General features: G+C 23.5%; 4 protein-coding genes across 4 annotated transcripts; 2 read left to right on the forward strand and 2 right to left on the reverse strand.

The window, feature by feature from the left end:
• Positions 1–309: 309 nt before the first annotated feature.
• On the forward strand, positions 310–7028 carry LOC105367628 (phospholipase DDHD1; the record flags this gene model as incomplete). Its single annotated transcript, XM_011506395.1, has 10 exons — positions 310–448; positions 1056–1373; positions 3764–3937; positions 4014–4142; positions 4287–4428; positions 4774–4880; positions 4944–5251; positions 5502–5790; positions 6274–6423; positions 6572–7028. Coding segments are annotated over 10 exons (1908 nt in total), but the record flags the coding sequence as incomplete, so codon positions are not given.
• Positions 7029–10520: 3492 nt separating this feature from the next.
• Positions 10521–13016, forward strand: LOC105367281 (polyubiquitin). Its single transcript, XM_011505935.1, has 3 exons — positions 10521–10620; positions 11376–11764; positions 12880–13016. Exons 2-3 carry the CDS (start codon positions 11383–11385, stop codon positions 12957–12959), a joined length of 462 nt encoding a protein of 153 aa, XP_011504237.1. The 5' UTR covers positions 10521–10620; positions 11376–11382; the 3' UTR covers positions 12960–13016.
• Positions 13017–13031: 15 nt separating this feature from the next.
• Positions 13032–17097, reverse strand: LOC105367282 (Niemann-Pick C1 protein-like). Its single transcript, XM_011505936.1, has 9 exons — positions 16965–17097; positions 16618–16872; positions 16003–16166; positions 15822–15937; positions 15515–15666; positions 14693–14889; positions 14051–14282; positions 13860–13973; positions 13032–13772 (listed from the first exon to the last, which is right to left on the reverse strand). The coding sequence occupies exons 1-9, from the start codon at positions 17076–17078 to the stop codon at positions 13551–13553; spliced, it is 1566 nt and encodes a 521-aa protein (XP_011504238.1). The 5' UTR covers positions 17079–17097; the 3' UTR covers positions 13032–13550.
• A 25-nt stretch (positions 17098–17122) lies between these two features.
• On the reverse strand, positions 17123–22246 carry LOC105367629 (Niemann-Pick C1 protein-like). The gene is made up of 13 exons (XM_011506396.1): positions 22012–22246; positions 20687–20901; positions 20313–20437; positions 20087–20231; positions 19729–19918; positions 19151–19491; positions 18718–18816; positions 18471–18646; positions 18140–18340; positions 17853–18054; positions 17644–17760; positions 17220–17336; positions 17123–17155 (listed from the first exon to the last, which is right to left on the reverse strand). Exons 1-13 carry the CDS (start codon positions 22226–22228, stop codon positions 17123–17125), a joined length of 2178 nt encoding a protein of 725 aa, XP_011504698.1. The 5' UTR covers positions 22229–22246.
• Between the last annotated feature and the right edge of the window lie 1250 nt (positions 22247–23496).

Here is a 23496-nt window from a genome sequence, read left to right on the forward strand (position 1 = left end):
ATATCATTAGCCTGTCATACACTTCAAGACCCACGATCATATTGTTTCGAAAGACGGCAAGTAAATGTACGCCGTAAATTAACTACAGAAAGAACTCGTATCTCGATTATTACACATTAAAAAATGTTACATTATGTATGTGTATACGTGAGTGTGTGCCTCGGTTTGGATTTGTGACAATTAGAAATCAGTGGTATATACAGTGTACGCCAAAAGAATATGTATCAATATATTTTTTAACTTGCTTTGGTGCGTGTTGATTATCGAAAGACGTCGGTAACCGAGTGCTTGTTACTACTAATTTGAACCTTAATTCCAACTTTCAAAACAAACCTTAGTGCGTTCTTTGTTTGGATTGTGATCCTGATAAAAAGGATGTCTGCAAATTTATTGAATAATGTAGATCCTTTTAATGAGACACAACATGACACTGATCTTACTCACATAGGTATGTTATTATGTTTGTTTAATTATGTTAATAATAAGAAGCATACTATATATATTATGAAGCACACTAAAAATATTTGAAAACATTTTACAAATACTAAAAAGTTATAAATTTGGTAACAAATGTTGATTAACGTTATAGATCATATAACTATAACTGTCAAAAATTATTTTGCAAACAGCTTATAACTATTTTGTTATTTCAACTGTATAAGTTCATTAAAAAAAAATTTTATTGTATTAATATAAGTTTTTACATTTAATATTTATTATTAAGATACCATACACGCGCGCATGCACATACACATGCACACGCGCATACGCGCGCGCACACACAAAAAGTGAGACACACAAGCACACATAAATTTTAATAATTTATCAACTAGTTACATAAAAATAATTGAAAACATGTAATTTTTAATGGCAAAAAGATAACAACTAAATGTCTTACAAAAGAAAATTTTTAGAAGGTATTAATATAATAACCAGACTTCAACTTTTTAAAATCAATTTAACAATTTTCACAATTGTAATATTTCTATGCATTTTATTTTGAATAATGTTTAAGTAGATTCATCATAGTAATTTATTTCATATTATAATTTTAGAATACAATTTAAAAGAAAATGGAATTAGTGATGAGGAAAATAAAAAAGAAAAAGAGATACCAAAGCAGTTACTATGTGCTGAACCATTAACACCTGAAGAAGTTCGATGGTTATATAGAGATGATGTAAATAAAAGGTGGATGGATTTTTGTGGATATGACAGTTTAAGAATAGAAAAGGCTTGGAGACAAAGGCAAGATAATACAAATGAAAATGAAAATACTAATAATTCTCTGAATATTGAAAGAGTTGTTGTCAGAGGTGGAATGTATGATGTTGAATTAGAAAATATGAAGTGTGTTTCCATATACTGGCCAGGTAATTTATTATATATCTTAATGCTATCTTATAAAACAATATCAAATTCTAATTTTTAACATTAAGCAATTCAAAACTTATAAGGAATTATTGTGCAATGAATTTGTACAATTAAAATAGACAATATTTAATATTGGATTTCAAATGTAGATGGCTATATTATTGTCTATATTACCAGAAAATTATTTAAGCAATTTGGAGAATTAATAATGATTTTAAATATTATACGCCCTTACGCGCAAATAAATAAAAACGTGATATAAATTTACTATTTAATGCTGATTAGGTCACGCGTCAAGATTCTCTCCAACTAAATGTTCGAAAATGTTTTGATAATATACTAACCTCTACGCTGATATGGATTATATAATAAAAAATAAAATACTACACTGAATGAAATAAATTTAACAAAGTACAATATACTACAGCAATTTTCTAATACTACTCATAATTTAATTCATTTTCACTCAGAATTCTTATGACACATTTATAAATTCATTTACATGTACGTATCAATTTGAAATTTAAAAATTATATTTAATTGTATAATTTTTATACTTTTAAAGCTTTATTGGGTGAAATTATCATACTTTAATTTACTAAAGTATAGTTTGTAAAACTAATTTTATTTTTGACCATTTGACTGGTTTGATTGAGTTTTAAATTTAAACGCGGGAAATTCAAAGATCATTCAACTGAAAATTACTCAAAAATGTAGTTGATTAGATAATAGTTTTAATTACATATATAAGATAATATCATCTTATCATAATAGAATAATGCAAGACTTAAATAAACTTAATTATAAAGAAACTAATGTAATTATAAACTAATATCTACAGTTTATTCGTTTATTTATGCACATGTAATTATTAATTTCGTTCAAAGTATTTTGTTTATTACTAAAATTATACAAGATTAAACTTTTATAATACATTTTAAATCCCTGGCTTATTTAAATTATTTCATAAAAATGTGCAATTATTTTATTATTCGGTACAATTTCGAAATATTTATCAAACTAATTTAATTTATTATTTGTACACGTTTAGTGTAACAAACATTGGTATATCTTCGAATTTATTATAAATAGCTTTTTTAATTTCTCTTGTAGGCTTTAATTGTAAAATAATAACCTGTTTTTATATAAATTTATATATTTCCCAACTTTGTAAAACCAATCGTAATAAAAGATGAACAGTGTAAACGATTTTTTTATAAGTAAATCAAACAAAATTTTGTAATATTTTATATAATTTTGTATTTATATAAAAAGATTGATTTTAATAATTAAAATAAATCCCATTTAAATTATAAGAAAATACGATTAAATTTTATTAATATAGTTTTTATATTACAAACAATAATACCATTTACTTATACATATTTTAAAAATTGTACATAAAGACTTTAGTTTCGTTAACTGTTTATATAATTTTAAATTCTAAAATTAGGTGTAAGTAATATAAATACAAAAAGCGAATAAAATAAATTGTAAGAATTTATTTACGATAATGATGATAAAAAAACATTTTATAATAAATATTTTAAATCTTTAGAATAATAGATAGATTTTCTTTTAAGTATTAGTATTAAAATACAATGCTTCAAATGTTAAACTTTTGTTACTAATTTTTATGTTTTTATTTATTTACTTTCAATTTCAAAACTCATTTAAAATAATAACTAATCATTGAAATAATTATTCATTTCATTATAATAGTGTAATTATGTAATTAGCATCATAAGAATCATAAGCATTAATAAAAAATATTTTATAATATGGAAATTTTATATCGAAAATAAATTTTTATTTATGCAGATTATCAGATTTGTTTTAAATTAGCATACATAAACGTTATTTGAATAAATTATTTTTTTAACAACTAAAATAAAATAAAAATCGAATATACAGTTGACATGAATATTTATAATTATTAAAACTGAATGCATTAAGAATACAGTGATTGAGAGAGAAGACAAAATTTTAAAGTATTTACATTTTCATTTAACAACACTATTATTTTGATGAATGTAAATAACAAATTACAGATTTATTATATAAATGATAACTATCCTAAATCAATTATTAATTAAAAAGATTCTTTTATGTTATGATATATATTCAAGAATAATTTTTTTTAATTGTGATACGCTTATGTATATTTTTTATATAATTCTATAAAAGTGAAGAAAGATTTTAGGATCAGTAACTATATACTGCAATTTTCTTTTATATAATTTTTATATATACATATGCATATAGATTATGAAATGGGATATCCAATCAAAACTTGTGTATAGAATAAAATTTTAATTTTATACTAGTAATATTAATACTAGTAATATTGAAAAAGATCAATATAAAACTATTTTTAAATATTTTATAGGTGAAGAATGGGAAATAATAAGAGGTACATGGTTTTATGATGGAAGTTGGATACCTCTAGAATTAGAATACTCTGAAGTAATTGAAAAAGCTCATTTACAAATGTTTCAAAGACAAACTCTCACACAGTCAAGTTCAACACCAGACTTTAGTACACCATCACATTCATATGAAGGTAAATTTTGCATTTCACATATAAGATATTCATTTATAGGCATTAATAAATTATTAAACCTGCTCTTAAATTATAGTACTTCATACAGAACACTTCACTCAATATCACATCGATTGGCATGCAATAAACGATGTGGTTCTTTACAGCGAGTATACCCCAAGTAAATTGATGCGTAGCGTAACATCAAAATTTGGCTTTACTAAAAGTTAGTATAATTCAATTTTCATTTGTATTGTAAAATTGTTCAATTTTCCTTGTAATCGATATGAAATATTTTAATAAAATTGCTATTTATTAAAAACGTTTACAATTAACTTATTTAATAACATAATCAATGTATTTCTTATAGCAACGGGTTATAGACTTGTAAGAGGATATAAACAATCAGCTAAAATGGATGATAAACCACAAGACATTGATCATTTAGTTTTTATAGTTCATGGAATTGGTCATAAAAGTGATACTGGCAAAATTATTCGTAATACTGCAATGTACGTTTTTGTCATGTTCTTGCTTATAAGATTATTATATAAGATTATTAATATAGGTACTATCATATAAAAAATCTATTTGAGCTACTTTTTAATCTATTAATTTTTTTAAACAATTTTCTATATTTATATTTTTGTTTACATATATTTAGTTGTACAGCCAAATGTCAATAAGAAATTAATTAATAATACTAAATTTATGTTATGATTTCTTATATTTGTTTAAATAAAACTAAATTTTATTATCAGAATAATAATATCAGAATAATAAAAAATTTCTATACTTATTAATTATATTTAAATTTTAATAATTTATATTTTAAACTTACTTTTTATTAAATGCAGGTTTAGAGAATGTGTGGAAAGAATGAAACAGAAATATTTTCCAAATTCTATTCATAGAGTTGAATTTTTTCCTGTAGAATGGAGATCTTCCCTGAAACTTGATGGAGGTAACATTTGAATGTAATGAATATAAAAGTAAAATAGATACTAATTTCATACTTTTATTTTAGATATAGTTGAAGCTATAACTCCATATAGTGTGTTAAGAATTCGAAATCTGCTTAATACTTCTGCGATGGATATATTATACTATACAAGTCCTTTATATGGAGGGGAAGTGCAAGCTGGTCTTCAAAAAGAATTAAACAGATTATATTTCAAATTTACTAGCCGACATCCAGGATGGCAAGGAAAAGTTTCAGTTTTAGCACATTCCTTAGGATGTGTTATTGTATATGATATTGTCACAGGATGGGTGGGATTTGAAACGCGACCTCCTGGCTCACCTCAACGTTCATCAGAGGGTTTACAGTTTCCTGTAAGTGTGTTAAAGATTCTGTGATATTTTGGACACTTTAATACAGTACAAATTAAAAAAATAGATTTAAATTACACAGCAGTTTTAATCTAAATTTAATTTTAACAACGTGATAAGCAATATATTTGAATTAAATATATAGTTTTTAACCATTGACATAAATCAAACTAATAAACTATAATTAAATTGATGAACAATGTACATAAGTTTATAAAAATATATCGTATATAATTACTTTTTCTGTTTACAGATTGAAAATTTATTTTGCTTGGGTTCTCCACTATCTGTATTTTTAGCTTTACGTACACGTACACCGTCCAATCGATCAGACTTAATGCCAGAATATTTATGTAAAAGGTTTTATAATATATTTCATTGGTCAGATCCAGTTGCATATCGAATGGAACCTTTATTAGAAAGAGGATATAGTAAAGTAGAGCCAGTTCTTATCCCAACACATGGTGGAGTGGACAGTCAACAAGTTGAACAACCACCACCACCATCGATTAATAACGGTGATCAAATTAATCCACAATCAGGTATGTGTATATTAAATTTAACTTATTTATATAATATACTCCTTATAAAACTACTCTCGATACCCTAATAAAATTTCCATTAATTAAAATTTCGATTAAATTTTTAAATCTTAAGTTTATTACATATGTGGCACAGCATGAGTATCTAATTTAGGCTTTGTATAGATCACAATAACAAAAATTTTATGTTTCGATTGATTATTTGCTATTAAATAAAATAACACAAGAGCTATTTTCTCCAGAGTCTACTTTTAAGGTACTAATGTGTATAAAATTTATTGTTTATCAAAAATAATAATATATTTCATTATTTATTCAAAAAGTAATATACAATTGAATATTTAAAAAAAATTTTGAATCTAATGCTTAAATTAAATATTATAGTTTTAATTGCAATTATTGCTCGAATAAATACTTTCCAAAATTCATAATAAAAGGAACAACATAAACTATTATATAATACAGTTTTATCCATTATTTTAGATAATGATGATAAAGATGATACAAGTCCAGTTGATACATCAAACAGGAATGCAGAAAGAGGTTGGAGTTTATGGGGTTTGGTAAGAAGTGGATGGAATGTTAAAGAAGGAACTTCTACACCTGATAACCCACCGATTCAACCTGACCAAGGTAATGCATTTTTTATATTATAAATTTATATACAAATACTAGCTAAATTATAATAACATTATTCATTGTATTGTGTAATCAATGTATGTATCCATATGTAATATATACTCTTACAGTAATAATCAATATAAGTTTGTTTATTTTTCAGAATTAGCTCAACGCTTAGATTATGTGCTGCAAGCTGTTCGAATAATAGGTCCTGATTATTTGTATAGTGTAAGAGCTCATACTGCATATTGGAATAATTGGGATGTGGCTTATTTTGTATTAACGAGAATTTTTCCAACATTGGAAACGTGATGTTGGCATTTACTTTTCAATAGAAAATCATATCAAGATATACCGGAAATACCTAGTCTAACAAGGGCCTTATAGGCCTGAGTTTATAAACAGGCCTGCCACCAAAACTAATCTGTGATAACGGAAAAACGATACAATAATATGACAAATTCTTTGATAGACAAGTTGTTTTGTATGGTTTTCATAAAAAAGTGATTAAAATTAAACAATAAGAAGTTTTGCCATTTATGGTTTTTATATTAAAAGTTTATTTTTACTAGAAAAATTTGACAAATACTATTGATTTAATTCACCTGGCAGTTGCCTTTCACCGATTTTACAGTAAAAATTCATAATTGCTAATTATATATTGATTGTATAATAATTGATCTAAATTACTGAAAAACTGTATATATTTAATGGTTAACTAATCTTTAAATTTTTCACAGGTGCTTTATTTTATTAAATTTAGGTAATAAAATCTTTGTTAAAGATATTTAGATTAATTTTTAATCAATGGATGTATCAATGAAATTATAATTATCAATGACTGATAGCTTTATTGTAGTATCAGTTTTATATTGTAATATCTAAATTATTATTATGCATAAATGAAACATAAGATTCTTGTTAAATACATAATGTTAAAACATATAGCAAGAAATTTACATTAATATAGTGCAATTATACAACATAAAATTACTTCTCTTTCCTATCTTAAAATTGTTATTTATACAAAGTTGTTGAACACCAAATTATTAATATTTTGACAATATTTGATACTTTTCTGAATGAATGAATCACTGACAATTTTATCATATAAGTGATATAATCTGTGATGCAATGAATGTCATAGGATTATGATATAGAATTATGACGTTGATATTGTAGTAAAAAGAAAGAAAAAGAAATACACGAATTAAATATAAATTTTTGTTGATATTAAAATATGTATTTATCAATTAATATTTATCCTTATTCATGCCTTATAATAATTAAATAATTGTTGAAAAAACAAAATTTTATTCTACTTGTTTCATTCATATATAAGCATTAAAAGTATTATTATAAAAAAAATTTATTCTTGTAGATATGAATTCAAAATTTGTATAAAAAATTAATAATGCAATTACAATTACTTAATAATAAAATTAAAATTCATATTTTGAAGTGAGTAAAAGTGTTAATAAAACAAAGTTTGACAATCCAATCTATCAATAATTAATATAATTTATTTCAAATATGAAAAATAAATTTCAATTATTTTTATTAAAAAAGGTTGTACTACTATTTATTCTACATTTTTTTCGTATTATACATAAAATATTTTTTTTTAAATCACAAGATTTAATTAATTTTTTGAAAATTAATCATTACTATTGAATATAGTACATTCCTTTGATTATACTTTTTATTTTATTTTGTCATTACAAATTCAAGAATTTATTTAAGACAAAATGAAACAATTTAAATATGTAGGATGATCGATACATTAAGAATTCTTTCATAAAAAGAGAGTATTTCTTTCTTTACAGCTCTGAAGAATAGTATTGAAGAATATATCTTAAATTGAATTCAAAATTATCTCTTTCACGATTACAATCAATATATTTATCTTTGATATAAGATATTTAGGGATACGTATTAACAATTTATTCGTGTAAATTGCATACTTTTTAAATCGTATAACTTTTATTTTAACTCATAATCATTTGAGTATTTAAATATTATTAATATTTAATAAAAAGTTTTCGATTTAGTCATGGAGAATTTTACTAATTACTTTGAAACTTACATATGTTTAAATTTATTTATAATCATATGTATTTTGAAAATATAGAACGGATATAATTTATCAAAATGATAAAATTCAATAACCTGTTATCTAAAGCTACGGCTTACATGTTGCATGGTCAGATAATTTTCGATTGGTTTCTTTGTTGCATAACTATCGGTGACACTGAAGGTTATTTTGACAATACAATTATTTCATCACTAAACACTTGGTATGATTTATAATTATCGAATAACTTCAATTTTACATAATTATTTTTAATAAGTATAATTCATGTTGAAATTAATATTGTATAATCAATTAATACTATTATGACTAATGATAATACGAATTAAACGTCAAATAATATAAAATATTCAATAAATAGTATGAATAATAAATAATATAAAATTTGTGTATATTTAATCTATTTAAATGTATAAAAATTATTAATTAAAAATTGTAAACATATGGCGAAAATTTTATGTAATAGTTGATTGACATTTGAAAATTGATGTACAATTTTCATTGAATAATTATTATATTCTTTCGTAAAACATACATAAGATTGTTTAAATTATATATAGTAGTGTGATAATGATATTCCGCGTTTTAATAACAAGGCCATCGTCGTTAATAACCAAGGCTATCGTCGAATGTAATAAATACTTTCTATCGTTCTGTTATCTAAATTTATTATAAATACGTTAAAACTGTCAATTAAATATACTAAATCGTTTTTGAATCTTAAATTATTAATTATATTTTTACTGAGTCCAACTCTTATAATATAAAATGTAGAGACATAAAAAATTTGAAAATATTTACAAATGATCAAAGTTGTATTATTTTTATTATAATAACACTGCTAGAAACTGAAAGATCAGTATATTCAAAATTTAATATCACATTATTTCTTTACCTTTATTAATTAACACGCTCAACATATTTTTCCCCCTCTATTGATTTTAATTATAATAAATACAAAATATAAAACAGTAAAGCTTTTGATGAAAACTAATATAAATTTGTTTTGAATTTATTAACATTTTTAATTTAAATATTTTTATATTTTTTGTTTATAAAAAATGTATATATATATATATAATAATATAAATATCTTAAATGTGCATACTTTTATAATTCTTACAACATTATTCAGTTTTTCATTTATCATAGAAATCTTTTTAAATATCATTTCTAATGTAAAAACTTGATAATTTTATCATTTATACATTTTGATATGACCTAGATCGAATATACATAGAAATTTCTTTATAAATCAGTTAACATACTATTTAAATTTGGTGTTACTTTTTCATATAAGTATTGATAAAAATTACAAATAATATTTGTAAACTCTTAATTAACGAATGATATCTACGAATTATTTTCCATTATCCATCTCTTTCATTATCTCTTCAATAATGTTTGGAGAATTATTAAACAAAATTTTAAATTATACATTATAAGTATAATAAATGAATTTTCATGTCTTCATCATTTACAGGAATATTAATTCTACAGTTTTCATTGATTTTGATCGAACATTTATTATAAATATCGATCATTTTAATTATCACATTATAATTTAAATATTTTCTTAAATCAGTTTAGAATATATGATCACCTGATTACTTATTTTGATAATTATCAGATACTACAAACGCATACGTATCTAAAATTTGGATTCCTTCGTTGCTAAGTGAAATGCCATTGCATAGCTATAAATGTACTGATTTATTATGATCAAGAATGTTATGTAGCATAAATTTTAAAATGCTTTCGTAAACTTTATTGGTCTCTAGCATATGTAGCAAACAACAACCATAGAATAACATAACAGAATATTTTTCTGATACGAGCATATACTTTAGGTATAACGAGTTCCATTCTAAGCGCTTAGAATATATATATAACTTTGGTATTACTTACTACTTGTTTGTAAACTAAATTATGACAGTCAATTTGTATTATGACGTAAATTTTCTGAGAGTTGACGGATAGTTGAACTGGTTTTACTGCAGTAAGCTACGGGGAATTCGGGCACCTCATTCTTTGTTGGAAGTTTGGTGGAAGAAGTTGTATTGTCTTCTATTTACGTCTTTTTATTATAGTTGGAAATTAATAAATAATCATTTCTGGTAAATATCGTTTAATATAATACATATTTTTATAAATAAAAACAAAACTTTTTTATAATATTTTTACAATGTTTTGCGATTTCCGAATTTACACTGTTTTTCCATGTATTCCAACAAAGGGAGGCTTGAAAAAGATATTTCATTGTTATTTACATATTTTATATAAATGGTGTACTCATAATGTTCTATGAAATAAAATTGAAGAGCTTTGAATAAAAATTGAAAATCTGCTTGCTTATAATATTGATTAGAATAGAATATTAGAATTTTCAGTTGCAACCGACGGCCATTATACCATGGCAATGTAACATAATTCGTTATACCAATACAGTCGTGGTAAACTTCAGCCATCTTGAATGATGCCTTTTGTCATTATAACAAAATAGAATCAATTTTCATATTTCGGAAATTTCGTCAAAATTTTTGTTTCATATTACTTTTAAACAAACTTCAAATCTAACAAATATTAATCTAGAAAAACTATACTTTAAAATTTAAAGTACGGTTGAGAAAACAAGTGGAGTATTTATTAAAAACTACAAACATAAATAGGACATCAAAAAAAGAAATATTCCTACGTGTAACTGAACAATTAACATTACCATTATCTGTGTCAATAAATCAATTATAAAAATAAGAAATTAAAATAAAATTTATTTTCAATGTATTGAATATGAAAAGATTAAGATTATAATACAATTTTACTGTTAAAATATTGTTTAAAATATTTAATAACATATTTTTCTCTTGAATAGTTTCAAGATGCAGATTTTCGTTAAAACCTTGACTGGTAAAACTATTACTCTTGAGGTAGAGGCATCAGACACCATTGAGAATGTTAAAGCCAAAATCCAGGATAAAGAAGGAATTCCCCCAGATCAGCAACGTCTAATCTTTGCTGGTAAACAATTAGAAGATGGTAGAACACTTTCAGATTACAATATTCAAAAGGAATCAACATTGCATCTTGTTCTTCGCCTTCGTGGTGGAATGCAAATTTTTGTTAAAACCTTAACTGGCAAAACCATCACGTTGGAAGTTGAAGCTTCTGATACTATTGAAAATGTTAAAGCGAAGATCCAAGACAAAGAAGGAATTCCACCAGATCAACAACGTCTCATTTTTGCCGGTAAACAATTGGAAGATGGAAGAACAAACAAAACTTTTTTATAATATTTTTACAATGTTTTGCGATTTCCGAATTTACACTGTTTTTCCATGTATTCCAACAAAGGGAGGCTTGAAAAAGATATTTCATTGTTATTTACATATTTTATATAAATGGTGTACTCATAATGTTCTATGAAATAAAATTGAAGAGCTTTGAATAAAAATTGAAAATCTGCTTGCTTATAATATTGATTAGAATAGAATATTAGAATTTTCAGTTGCAACCGACGGCCATTATACCATGGCAATGTAACATAATTCGTTATACCAATACAGTCGTGGTAAACTTCAGCCATCTTGAATGATGCCTTTTGTCATTATAACAAAATAGAATCAATTTTCATATTTCGGAAATTTCGTCAAAATTTTTGTTTCATATTACTTTTAAACAAACTTCAAATCTAACAAATATTAATCTAGAAAAACTATACTTTAAAATTTAAAGTACGGTTGAGAAAACAAGTGGAGTATTTATTAAAAACTACAAACATAAATAGGACATCAAAAAAAGAAATATTCCTACGTGTAACTGAACAATTAACATTACCATTATCTGTGTCAATAAATCAATTATAAAAATAAGAAATTAAAATAAAATTTATTTTCAATGTATTGAATATGAAAAGATTAAGATTATAATACAATTTTACTGTTAAAATATTGTTTAAAATATTTAATAACATATTTTTCTCTTGAATAGTTTCAAGATGCAGATTTTCGTTAAAACCTTGACTGGTAAAACTATTACTCTTGAGGTAGAGGCATCAGACACCATTGAGAATGTTAAAGCCAAAATCCAGGATAAAGAAGGAATTCCCCCAGATCAGCAACGTCTAATCTTTGCTGGTAAACAATTAGAAGATGGTAGAACACTTTCAGATTACAATATTCAAAAGGAATCAACATTGCATCTTGTTCTTCGCCTTCGTGGTGGAATGCAAATTTTTGTCAAAACATTGACAGGTAAAACTATTACACTGGAAGTTGAAGCTTCCGATACTATTGAAAATGTGAAAGCTAAAATTCAAGATAAAGAAGGAATTCCACCAGATCAGCAACGTCTCATTTTTGCCGGTAAACAATTGGAAGATGGAAGAACATTATCCGACTATAACATCCAAAAAGAATCAACGCTCCATCTTGTTCTTCGCCTTCGTGGTGGAATTTAAATTTTTATTAATACCATCAGTTTAAAGATCATATATATTGTAATCAAGATAGAAATAAAACAAAACACTTTAACATTTGAATAGTAATATTTTTCTGGAAACTTGAAAGAAACAATGCATTTTCCTGTAATGGATATAAACTGATATTGAATAATTATTTCATAATTGCTGATAAACAACTAATGGATAGAAAACTAAAGGATAGAACTAATTCAGATACAATACCTACTAAACTATCTGCTCTAATTGTTATCTAGAATAACTTAAGTTCAACTATTCATCACTATTAGTAAAGTGAAAGTAATAATATCCTAAATAATTGTTTTCTTAGTTTCTTTTATGCCTCATACTTTTCTTAAACTGATTTGAAATGAAAAATGTTTCTCAATATCTTGTTAACATTTGCAATTTATTTTCTAAAGTTACATAGAAATGGCTTTTAAGACTTAAAATAGATGTAAACTGTAATCATAAATAAATAAATGTTGTGAATCATATTTTAATTTTTCTTTATTTACAAGCAAATCAATAACAATTAAATATTAAATAATTATTCAGTTTTTCATTTGATCTATAGGTCCTACAATAAAATTAGGAAAATAAATTGACAATATAATTCATTATTTCTAAGATATTTAAGTTGCACTTACCAACAAAACTTAATAGAACAGGTAAAAAAATAAGTCCATGAGCTGCACCAAATAAAACTATTCCTAAATACATTCTAAAATATAAAACAGTAAATATTCGAGTTTTTGCAAAACCAAGTACAGCAATTCCAACAAACTTTGTCAGCGTTATACCGGAAAAAATCTAAAAATTTAGTGAAATCAAGATATTAACGGCACAAATATATATATATATATATATATATAAATAACAGATATAGCAGATACTTACCGAACTTCCAATTCGTAATAAGGATTCTGTAGCTTTCTCTTCTCTAGTATTTTTATTTGATATTAAATAAGCATGTACTATGTGACTACAAAACTCTACTGCAATTCCGGTAGCCTTGAAATAAAAAGAATTAAAACTTATTTTTGCTTATTTCTGATAATATTGGTACCAAATGTCTTGTAACTTCTCACCATAACCAAATTTACTAATGTAACTCCATTTAATGAAATATTCCACCATACCATTAAACCACCTAAATTAACAACAATCATAGTAACTGTTATCAATACAATTATGGCAGAAAAAATTGAATAACCAGTTAGCAAGAATGTCACAATAAAAATAGCCATAAGGGAAAAAGCCAAGGATACTATAGTGTTTAATGTGATTGTTAAATACTGCTCGTAAAATACGTAAAAGATGCTGAAAGAAAAGTTGTTTTATTTCAATAATTTCTATTTCTTTACACGGTAAATATGTCTAGTCAAGATTTTTTAATTATTTAATACATATTAATACTTTAAAATTAAAAACTGTACATGATTGTTTTTTAGAGAAAATATTAATTTTTTATAAGTCAAATACCTATGCATACATGCCAATATTGGAAACAAATTTATATAAAGAATTATAAATTTCGCAGACACGCTATTTAAATATATTCAATTCAAAAAGATACATGAGTTGAATAATTGCTTTTTATGTTCATAAGCAGTTTTTAATATTATGGTACTTATTAATTAAATATAAATTTGTTCACTTATGGTTAATTATAATTATTAAATATAACAAGAAATTAGAGTAAATGAATTGTGCTGTTTATAAATATTTACCTATACGGAAATACTGTAATTTTATTACTTGTCAAATTCGCATTGTTTATCATATTCGTGATACTTGACGCAATTAGTCTTGCACTTCGCAAGGCTTCGTACCAGTCAGATGATTTTTTTAATGGTGTATGATATGTCATAAAATATGAATCTCCAACATCTGCCATTCCATAGTTATCGTAATAATAATTAATACCCTAGAATGTTTAATACAATACTTTAATTATACATGATTTAATTCAAATCTAATTATGTGAAAATCAGGAATTACTATATTTAAAAAGGAAAAATTCATTTTTATCAATAATATTTTTATAAGTGTTCTACTACATGTCAGAGTTTATGATTAATATAAATAATTTATTATATAATTAAATTTTTTAAATTTGTAATATTATCTTGCTAATTAATTTAATTTATTAATTTTATCGAACAATTCAATGAAATGATTTTAAAACTACTTTTGAATAGAAACTGTTATGGCATGCCATACATAGAAATATTATGATATCAACTCAAGATAAAAAAGTATATTGCATAAGCAAATAAACTAAAAATATAAATCTTTTTCAATTAATTAATTAATTATTAACTTTAGAATAGTATTATTACATAAATAAATAAGATTAATGAAATATTAATGTAAAATATAAGCTGTATTCTGTAAAATAAATTAATTAAATGAGCTATAAAATATAAGAAAAATTAAAACATTAGTGCAGATTTAAGAGCAAATTTAATACAGAAAGCAATTCGAAACTATAAAATTCAATTGCTAGTATATTTCAAATTATCTTGTAAATTATCATTAAAAATACTTACATCTAAATAAGATGCACGTCCTGCTTTAGCACAATTTTCATCTGGTACGTCTGTTATAAAGTATGTCAAATATTTCCTGAAGCTATTAGAATCTGGACGTAAGTTATATTTCTCATCGTGTAGAATATTGCACGATTCGCACATATCCGATTCTAAATAATATGAATTATTGAAATTAATTTATTAATCGAATATTATATACTTAAAATATTTTACGTTAATAGATTCTGGATAATTTTTATAAATGAATCAAAATATTATGAAAATAATTATGAATATTATAATTGAATTGGCTAATAGTAGTTACCTTCATTATGAGGACAAAATGAATTATTATTTAAAAAGTACTTGCAACAACCGTGGATAGTGGACCAATCATAATAATCATCAAGCCACGAAGATGCAGGTTTGGATATGTAAGTTCTGTAAATGAACATCAATATTTATTGAAAATATTAAAAATCAATATCTAATAGCTAGTTACGTACTCATTGGATCGATTTGCTGCTGAGAATATTTGCATGTAAAGAGAATCATCGTTGCAACCTGAGGCACCGCTAATTGCATTTTGTACATCATAGTTACTATAATTTAACCCTTTCGTAACTACAAAATACATTGGTGGTCCCATTGACAATAAATCTTGCATATACTATAAAAATCACAATATATAATAGTAGAATTAAATTTTTCTTTAAATTTTTTACTTCGAATTATCTTAAAACCGTTTCATATTATATGTAGAAATATAATCTCTATTATTTCATTAATTAGATATCGTAAATATTTTCTAGATAATTACTTTATGTACTAATTACTATTATGTAGTTAGAACTATATGAAATAAAATGTTCGAATCTTTAAATGTAAAACTATAAATAACGAAAAAAAAAAAATAATTTTCAAAGACTATTTTCATAAATTATATTTACATTACAATAAACAAAAAAAATAATTAAAAATGAAATTTGTAACAAATTGAATACTTTTTTTTTTTTTTTAATTTCAACATAAATGAATATTTTCAATTATAATACGAAGTTTAATTATTCTTACATAATATAAGTAATTTATGCTAATCAAATAATGAAATTCAGTATTACCTGAAAGTATTTATAAACATATGAATCAACTGGCATAGAGAGTTGTTGATCAAGTCCGATTTCAATATTAGGAATAATAATTGCACTCGTAGTCAAACCAACAATAAAAATAACGAGAATAAAAATACGTATTGGCTTAACCATTATGACTGGCGTGTAAATTCTCTCAAAAAATAAGTTTACTAAGCCGACATTAGAACTTTTTTCTGGATGTTTTTTTAAAGAAATGCAGCAAAAACAGTCTAAATGATTCTTCTAAAAATAAAGATACGCAAGAATAAATTAATCTAAAATTAAATATTTGATTAATAAAAGTAATATTTTCATGAATGAAAAATTAATAATACCTCTTGACGTCTAGCATCCAAAGATAATAGGCTCACAAAAACAGATATTTGAAGAATAAAATTTATAAAAATAGACAATGTAGCAAATTTGGCAAAAGTATTCACAGCTGGCATTTCAGATACGGATCCTTTTAAAAAATAAAAAATATTAATACATCCTATCGAATTGTTCTTTTCAAATGTAAAAATACCTATGAAAAAACAACAGCATTCAGATGCACTTGTAAGCAATATTGAAGGTCCGACTACACCCACAATTCTTCCTATATGAGCTGGTATAGATTCGTCTGGTTTACGAGGAGTTTTCATATGCTCTCTAACTAAAATGAAGATATTGTCAACACCTACAGCTAATACTAAGAATGGAATGACCTAATTAAAAAAATAAAAAATATATTTATTTAATTGTATACAAAACAAATATTTATTAAAACATGTATTATGTTGCGTTTATAGAATTTAATAATATGAAACAAAATGTTGTAGTTTAATTATCTGATAACATTTGAATGAATTTATTAGTCAAATAAATAAGAGAATAATATCTTGTTATATTACAATGCAATAAAATATACCATAAAGTTATTTTTAAAGTTAATGTTTTTCGTAAATTCAATAATATAATAAAAGTCTTATTTAACTCTTTATTTGCTTCAATTAACTTATGAGGCAAACTTACTTCCACTGTAAGAAGTGAAGTTGGTACACCAATATAACCAAATACTCCTACAGCACAACTAACTGATAAAAGTACTATAAGTATTCCGCCTATACTTAAAGCAATTCTACTAGTAATCTATGAAATAAAATATATTCATGCGTTATTTTATATAAATAAATAGAATAGATAACAATAAAAACACCTTTGAATATCACGCATTTACTTACAAAACAATGATAGGATAATTTATATTCTCCCAAAGCCATTGAAATATAAATAAACATAAGCAAATAACTCAAAATCATTGTCACTGCTTCAGCCTTTGATGTTCGCTCCAGTTCATCTTCAATTGATCTTTCCGTTGAATAAGCAACGTCAATAAAATCTGGACGATCATATTTATCCCAATTTTTCATAAAATCAATAAATCTAACAAAAATAATTTATTTGAAAATAATTTTATTTGAAAAAAAATCATTTAATTATGAGTTTTAGATTTATTATTATTTTACACCTTTGTTCCCATTTTAATGCGAGATTTAATGTTTCTGTATCATGTGGAAATTTAACTAAAAACGTTATAACTAATCCTGTTGATTTTATGTAATCGTTAGCATTATAATCAGATTTGCCGTCTTTCAAAAATCCACCCAATGATATGGCTGGAATAATTGGACCTTTATAAGGCGCCAGACAATTTATATTAAAAGGATTTCTAAAAACAATAATTATTAAGCATTAATGCGAAAGTACATACATTATTCATACACTTAATGAAATAAGAATATATCAATTTTAAAATTAAACTACTAATTTTTAGATGCATATATTTAATGTGTACATACTCTAAACATTCGTATATTTTTTGTAAATAATTGGAATTGCATTCTTCAATATTATTTTTAAAATAACCCCATATACTTTGTATTGTGCAATATGATAGAGTCATTGGACCAGAAAAATCATTTTTTACCGGAGCATAGCAAATTTTTTCTAGACCTTCATCCTCGTCTTGTCCAAGCTTAAATACTTCTCTTAATTATTTATAAATCTTACAAGAATAAAAATATATAAACATAAATTTTCTGTTACCTTCATTACTTTTTCTTGTAAATCTAATACGTGTAATAAAAAGTTCTTTTGGAAAATAGGACCGAATTCTAGTTCTTCATTTGAAATGTTGTAATAGAACTAAAATACGTTTAAGAAAATATATTTGTTATTTCAAATAACTAGTCGTTAGAAAATTATATAATTTAATCAATCATAAATTAAACAATATGTATTATTACTATATAGTTATTAACTGTACGTATTACAATAGTAAAAGTAAAAAATTAATTCCATATCTATATAAATTCATACGCACACATGCACATGCACATTTATTTATGGAAAGAGATACAATTTTCCTTATCTTAATTCCCAGTACAGATATGTGTACTTTTAAAAATTTTAATACTTATAATTTTATGTAGATTTATATATTCTCTTTTTATAATTATGCTGACTTAATCACAAATACCTTTTCAAGATTCACTGATTTGATAAAAATCTGCTCAGTACGATAAAAAGGTTGGAAATGTTTATCGAAAAAATCTTTTTCTAATCGTGCACGGCTATTTGGTGCAGACCAAATTTCTATAGGATTTGATGTAATAGTTAATCTTGAAACTCCTAAACTTAGTAAAATAGCAATGTTTCCAATAATAGCTAGTGAACTTATAGGGTATTGAGCAAAAAATGTTCCAATAAAAATAAAAATAGATTGTAGTGCTGAACGAAATTGTTCACCGTAAGTTTTCTGTTTGTTCAATTTTCCAAGATTTGAGTCACTATCAGTAAATGATATTTCTAAATCATAGTCTGAAATATTCCAAAATAAATTATCAATTACAATAAATAAAATCAATAATTGTTATATTTGCAGATTCACAGATAATCAAAGAATTTAATACTACAAAGAAAGCAGATTTAATCTGGAATGCATTCGTGTACAAATTCAAAGAATCATGAAAATTAATTAAATTACATTCAATATTTTATTTTAAATATTTTAATGATTATATTAAAATAACGAATTAAATTAAAAAATTAACTTACTATTTGCTTTTCTTTTAAAACCATAAAGGTAAAAACCAATTGTAAATAATGTGCTAATACCAATAATCGTTAAACCTGCTACAATTCCATATATATTCCAGGAATCAATGGGAGCTTTATTATAAATAGGTATATTATTTACTTTGCACGCTAATCTACAGTCAACGCAACTACATGCTAAAGTTGAATTCTGTAAAAACATAATAATTAAAATTTATTGATTATTTCAATTTGGAAATATATTTCACTGGCTTACTTAAATTTATTAATATTTATACAAATACGTTTCCCTCATTATATAAGTATAATAAAGTTTGATATAATTATTTATATGAATTACTATATAATATCAACTTACATCATATCGCTCGCTGCAATTTTTAGTTTTGGGATTCAGGGAATGAGTAATAAATTTTGATTGTAATTCGCTAGCATTAAAAACGTAGTCAATAAAAAATGGGACAAAACTATTGATATTACTATTACCCATATAATCGAACCAGCTAAATGATGAAAATTAAAATCTTATCAGATAAAAAATACTTCAGAATAAAATATTGATATAATTTTTAAAAAAGTAATACCGTTTCGGCGTGCAATCCTTAGCGCCGTTACATCCAAAATCCATAGCTAACATTCCACTCGATGGATTCACAACGTCCTTACAGGAATCGTAAGTTGAATTTGCATATTCTTCTGATAAAAATATCTACAAATAAAAAAGATCTTCAGTGAATAGATTGAATTTAGACGACATTTGTATAAGAATAGACTATTATTATTAATTGAAAGTAATGAACGTTTAAAACTTCATTGAAATATTTGCATAATAATAACAAAATACTTTAAAATACTACCAAATGATTCATTATGATTTACTAATCTATTCTTAATAATGATTAATAGAAATAAGATTATACTATAAACTTAATAATGAAAATCCACCGTAAATAATAACCTCGAGTGCTTCAATATATGCGTCACCGTTTTTATTGACTTTAATTTCAGTTGCATTCATAAATCTGCTTTGATCGGGACTGCAAGTAAAATCGCAAATAGATTGAAAAAGATTTCTTAAACAAATGGCACATCTACCGAAAATTTGTTCTGCCATTTCCATACTCGAATCCATCGTTCTTATCTGTTGACTATCACAACAAGTCTTTGGTTGATCTAAAAAAATATATATTTATTTTTAAATAATAATTTTCATTCATATTTCTAAGTAAAAATATTAAAAATCATTGTAACAAATTTTTAAAATAATATATGCATATGCGGTCTTAAACTATTATGTGGTAAAAATTTAAAAAGTTATAATTATTTTTTATTTAATTTTTCTTTAATAAATTATTAATTTAGTTATAATTTAGTTATAAGTATATTTATAGTAACTATATTTATACATTAAAAATCAAATTATAAATTATAAATTATAAAAATAAGAAATTCATAAAGCAAATTATAAATTGTCGAACATTTGACGAACTAACTTTTATTTTAGTTACTTTAATAATGATTAAAAATAAAGTATTGAACATATTTTATTATTCATATAATATTAAACAAAGGATATAAAATACACATTATATAAATATAAAAAATATCGCCGGATAACTTTTAAACTCGAATATGTAGTATTTGAATTAAAGGACTAGTTCACTTAAATAATAAAATTAATATCAATTTCATTAAATAACATAGTAAAGTATATATAACATAGTAAATAGTAATTAAAGGGATCTAAATTATACTACATAGTTGTAATCCAATCCAAATTTATCAATCTACACAAATACTTTTGTTTGCTTTGATAAAGTATTATGATTAATAGTTTTATTTTATATATATATATATTCAACAACAAAAAATATATGTATATATATATATATATATATATTAAAAGATACACACACACACACACACACATATATATATATATATATATATATATATAATATCATATAAAAACATATATTAATAAATCAATAATACATTGTAATAATTAAGCTTTGATAATTTATGTATTCATATATAATGAATTATTAAATTATTTTATATGCTTCAATTGAAATTTATATTTTACAAAAAAGTTATATTACTTTAAAGATTAATATTTATAAAAAAAAAACTAAATATTGATATATTATCAATTATAGTTTTTTATTGTTATAATAAATTGATTAAATTAAAGATTTAATCTTCAATAGTTAAAGAGAATTATATTTAGAAATATAATATTTTTTTAAATTTTCATTATAATTTGTACAAAATTTATTTTACTTGTATCTTCGAATAAATGTGGACATCTTTTTACAAGAATTTTTTCAGCATCTTCATCATTAATTAATTGTGCAGTAGTATTCGATAGACAATTACGTACTTTATTATCTTCGTTATAACCACATTCTTTGTACCAAACACAAGTATAATCCTCACTTTGTATTAACTGAACATAAAATATAGTAACATACACTAGCTTAATGTAAATCTGTTTCATTTTATAAGTAAAATAATAGATAATGTTTCAGTAAAAACAATATATTTAATAATGAATATCATTCAAAAGAATTTATGTAATTAATGTAAAAGAATTAATGTAAAAGAATTTAAATAATTATGTTGTGTAGAAATTTAAATAAATATTTAACATTTATTTAAAATTTTTAGTATTCTGTTGTGAAACACGGCGACACGGCTATATGTAACTGATCGATTCAGTAAAATTCAATATCTTCAAGAAGTTTTCTTATCATTAAGGTGTGGAAGCTTATTATCTTTTGGATGGTACCTTACGATATATTTCTTTAGAATTTCTATTATTTTATTATATAATCGGTCTTATGTGGTCTATTAAATTTGTACGATTTGTCATTGCAACCATATATCATACAGATTAATTTAAGAAATATTTTTAGTTTATTTTAACAGATATTACCTTACTTAATATTTATCAGCGTATTTATAGTGTATTTATCAACAAATTATAATTAATTATCCCGAAAATAAATAAAAATTATTATCAACCTGTATTTACTTGTAAAAGTGGTATAATTTCATAAATACTTTATGATTTATTTAATCAATACGTTAAATTATGTACCGTAATATTTTAAATAAGATATTACCAGTATTATGAATATGTAAAAATAATAATACTTTTTACAAATGTTTATTTAATTTTCTTTTTAATTACCGCTTCAAAATTTCCAATCATGTTTAAATTTATTATAGCGACTATCTTTTCAAATTAGGTTTATCTTTGCTATTAGAATTTCGTAAACTTTTCAAAACCAAAAATTATATATCCACCGGAGTATTTAATATGAAATCATGTAATTACTATTAAATAAAATTAAGTATTTAACCTCCAAAAATCTGTTACTGAAAATGAATGTATGCGTTAGATATTTTTGTTATTAGTAGTCTACACTCTAGTAACTTCGAATTTTTCTTTTAGAATTTCTATTTTATTTACTTTACCACAGAGATTAAAGAAAGAATAGAGAATATATTAATATGCGTTTATCTGATTGTTTTAAACTTTTAAATGTTACTATTCACAGTAAATATTTATACCAGTTTATTTACATTTTATTTTACCATAATATTTACTTTACCAGGAAATATTTATAGTTTTAAAAAATTCTAGTTTATAATTAAGATATTTTGTTATTAAATTATTTTTATTCGTTTTGTTGATTTACTGTAAATATGAAACATAATATTCAATTTTTATCCATGTAATTTTTTAATGTGTTGATTCTC

The sequence above is a fragment of the Ceratosolen solmsi genome, unplaced genomic scaffold (genome assembly GCF_000503995.2).
Source record: "Ceratosolen solmsi marchali unplaced genomic scaffold, CerSol_1.0 scaffold7, whole genome shotgun sequence".
Classification (NCBI taxonomy): domain Eukaryota; kingdom Metazoa; phylum Arthropoda; class Insecta; order Hymenoptera; family Agaonidae; genus Ceratosolen; species Ceratosolen solmsi.